The sequence below is a fragment of the Lactuca virosa genome, chromosome 9 (assembly GCF_052849685.1).
Source record: "Lactuca virosa cultivar CGN04683 chromosome 9, Lactuca_virosa_CGN04683_v6, whole genome shotgun sequence".
NCBI classification, from domain to species: domain Eukaryota; kingdom Viridiplantae; phylum Streptophyta; class Magnoliopsida; order Asterales; family Asteraceae; genus Lactuca; species Lactuca virosa.
This window is the reverse complement of record NC_136434.1, coordinates 98,191,377-98,194,461: the sequence shown is the minus strand read 5'-3', so window position 1 is coordinate 98,194,461 and position 3,085 is coordinate 98,191,377. Positions and strand designations below refer to the sequence as shown.

The 3,085-nt window shown below is 34.7% G+C and overlaps 1 protein-coding gene across 1 annotated transcript; it reads left to right on the top strand.

The window, feature by feature from the left end:
* The first annotated feature begins 241 nt into the window (after positions 1-241).
* Positions 242-2,517, top strand: LOC145138883 (transcription initiation factor IIB-2-like). The gene is made up of 7 exons (XM_079072897.1): positions 242-689; positions 1,241-1,265; positions 1,378-1,507; positions 1,647-1,777; positions 1,858-1,946; positions 2,029-2,105; positions 2,209-2,517. The coding sequence occupies exons 1-7, from the start codon at positions 337-339 to the stop codon at positions 2,340-2,342; spliced, it is 939 nt and encodes a 312-aa protein (XP_078929023.1). The 5' UTR covers positions 242-336; the 3' UTR covers positions 2,343-2,517.
* Positions 2,518-3,085: the final 568 nt, after the last annotated feature.

Sequence of the window (3,085 nt, the reverse complement as noted above, 5' to 3'; positions counted from 1 at the left end):
AAATTGATGTGACAGTGAGTTCGGTGGGTTGGGAGGGAACGACTCCCTCCTCCCTAAGTCATGAATTATAAACATATAACTCAACTCATAAAATTTTAAGACTTGACATTGTTGTCAAACCACCGCTATTTAAAAATCGTTTGTTCACATAAAAGAATACAATTTCTTGGCATCTGGAAAAAAAAAAAAAGGTAAAAAATAAAAATAAAATAAAAGACGATTAGGGCGCAGGGCGCACCAATTCAACAAACAAACTCCATTAACGTAATTCAAGTTTGAGACAGATTACAATAGCAAAAAATCTAACAAAGAAACACTCAAATTAAACCGAAGACTATGGCAGATGCCTACTGCGGCGACTGCAAGAGGAACACGGAGGTGGTGTTTGATCATTCTGCCGGCGATACCGTTTGTTCTGAGTGTGGACTCGTCCTTGAATCCCACTCGATCGATGAGACCTCCGAGTGGCGTACCTTTGCCAACGAGTCCGGAGATAACGATCCCGTTCGTGTCGGCGGTCCCACCAATATCCTCCTCAACGACGGTGGTTTGTCCACCGTGATTTCTAAACCTAACGGCGGCACCAGCGATTTCCTTTCGTCTTCGTTGGGACGGTGGCAGAACCGAGGTTCTAATCCCGATCGTACGCTCATCTTGGCGTTTAAAACGATCGCGACCATGTCTGATAGGTGAACGTTTTGTCTATTCATTGGTCTACTAAGATGTATGAATTTCGATGATTTAGGGTTTCATCTTGTTCGTAAAGAATGTTCTCAATCTAAGGAACTAGGAATGGCAATACCGTTGCATCTTTATATTGCCCCGTGAATTAGAGATAAGGAATGTTGTAGATTTATTGGCTATGGCTTTTTTAATTGATTGATCTGTAAGTTGGAAGGCTTAGGCATTGCAACCCTATTTCGCCATCTATGGTGTCTGTGTTTTCCCTCTAGTTAAGCTTTGTAAGTGATAGTTAAACTTGCACATTGTAAGGAGTTATTGTGACTTGTGGATTTTGAATTTGCGGGGTATCATTGAGAATATGTAGGGCAGTAGGAGAATTGTTGTTTCTACTTTCTTGTGATGATAACGACAGGAAGTAGTCATCTTGCATTTCATTTGATTCTTTTAGATGAATAATTTCAGGGCATCAATTTAATCTGTTCTATTGAACATTATCATTCTTGTTTCTACAATTTTCACTTCAGTTTGTATCTGATAGACTTAATTTATGGTTCAGGTTGGGCCTTGTTGCAACAATAAAGGTATGCAAATGCAACTGTGTATTTCAGTCATATAAACTGCCTTATCCTTTTGAATTCTTCCCTCATTTTTGGTGTGTAGTTTTGATTTTGTTTATGTATTTACACACTATAGGATCGTGCTAATGAGATATACAAAAAGGTGGAAGATCAGAAGTCAAGTAGAGGGAGAAATCAGGATGCCATTTTGGCTGCTTGCCTTTACATTGCTTGTCGTCAAGAAGACAAACCACGAACAGTAAAGGGTAGAAAGAAACCTTGATATCATTTATATTTATATTTGGATTATTCTAATTTATGTATTCTCAATCTCAAGATTTCCTTCAACTCTCTTCGAATAGAAATATATGAAATAGATTTCTTCCTTGAACTCTATTCAAATAGAAATATGTTCGGTTGCCAATGGAGCCTCAAAGAAAGAAATTGGTCGGGCAAAAGAATATATTGTCAAACAACTAGAGCTTGAGATGGGTCAATCTGTTGAAATGGGGACTATTCATGCTGGCGATTTCATGGTCAGTTTTTTTTTCCTGTAAATATCTCATGATATTTCTTATTAATTTGAGTTCTTTCAATATGTATTTCAAATCATTAGAGACGATTCTGTTCGAATCTTGGAATGACCAATCAAACTGTTAAAGCTGCCCAAGAATCTGTAAAGAAGGCAGAAGAGTTTGATATAAGGTATTTTTTTGTTTTGGTTTCATATCCAATATATTGAATCATTTGGGTTATTCTTACAAAATTTATACAATTTGTTTTTCAGGAGAAGCCCGATATCTATAGCTGCTGCTATTATTTACATAGTAACTCAACTTTCGGATGAGAAAAAGCCCCTTAAAGGTAGATATATAAAAATGCAACATTTGACTTTACATAGTTGGTAAAGTTAAATGTAAGTTATGATGTTAAAGTTGCTAAAAAAGGAATTTTGTGGATGCATCAGATGTAGCACTTGCAACTGGAGTTGCAGAAGGGACAATCAGAAACTCGTACAAGGATTTGTATCCTCATTTGACAAAAATCATACCAACTTGGTATGCCCAAGAAGATGATATTAAGAACCTATCTAGCCCTTAAAAACCCATACATACTCTTTTAAAAGTTCATTATTTTTTTTGGATGTTCTTCTGATACCAAAGAAGATAACAGTTAACATGGACAACTGCCCTTTTCTGTCAATCTTATCCACTTTTGGATCCTATGAGTATATACTCTTAATTTGTTATTTTTAGAACTTACATAAGTTGAGCAATCTTACATCTTTCGGGTAACATTGTTTTCAATTTAATGAATGGATTTGAATGTGTCCTTGAGAGTATGAGTACATGTATGCCTAATTAATTAAGATTGCTCAAATATAGCTAAAAGATTATTTATTTATCTATTTATTTATTTTTTATAAATAGTAAATTCCATCCTATATCAAGTATGAAGGCGACCATCAACCATATTGATTGACAATCATACTATTTATTATAATTATGTCCTAATGACTTTAAGTATAAAACCCCATAAGCAAGATGAAAAACTTAACAAGACTTCCATTCATGCATACCCTCACATTCTCATTATACACCAAAGATACATTATTCTCTCTCGGAAATACTTAGGATGACGAGAGTATTTCTGTGACCTCCCCATGAATATGAGGGGAAATTTTCAAGTCAACTATGGTACTTAGTATTTTTTTTTAGATAGTCTAGTTTCTATGTCTTAATATCATTATCATGTTTTAAGTGATTTTTTTTTTCTGGATCTAAACTGTTTTAACAAGAAAGTTAAAATATAAGATTTATTTACTATTACTATTTACTACTACA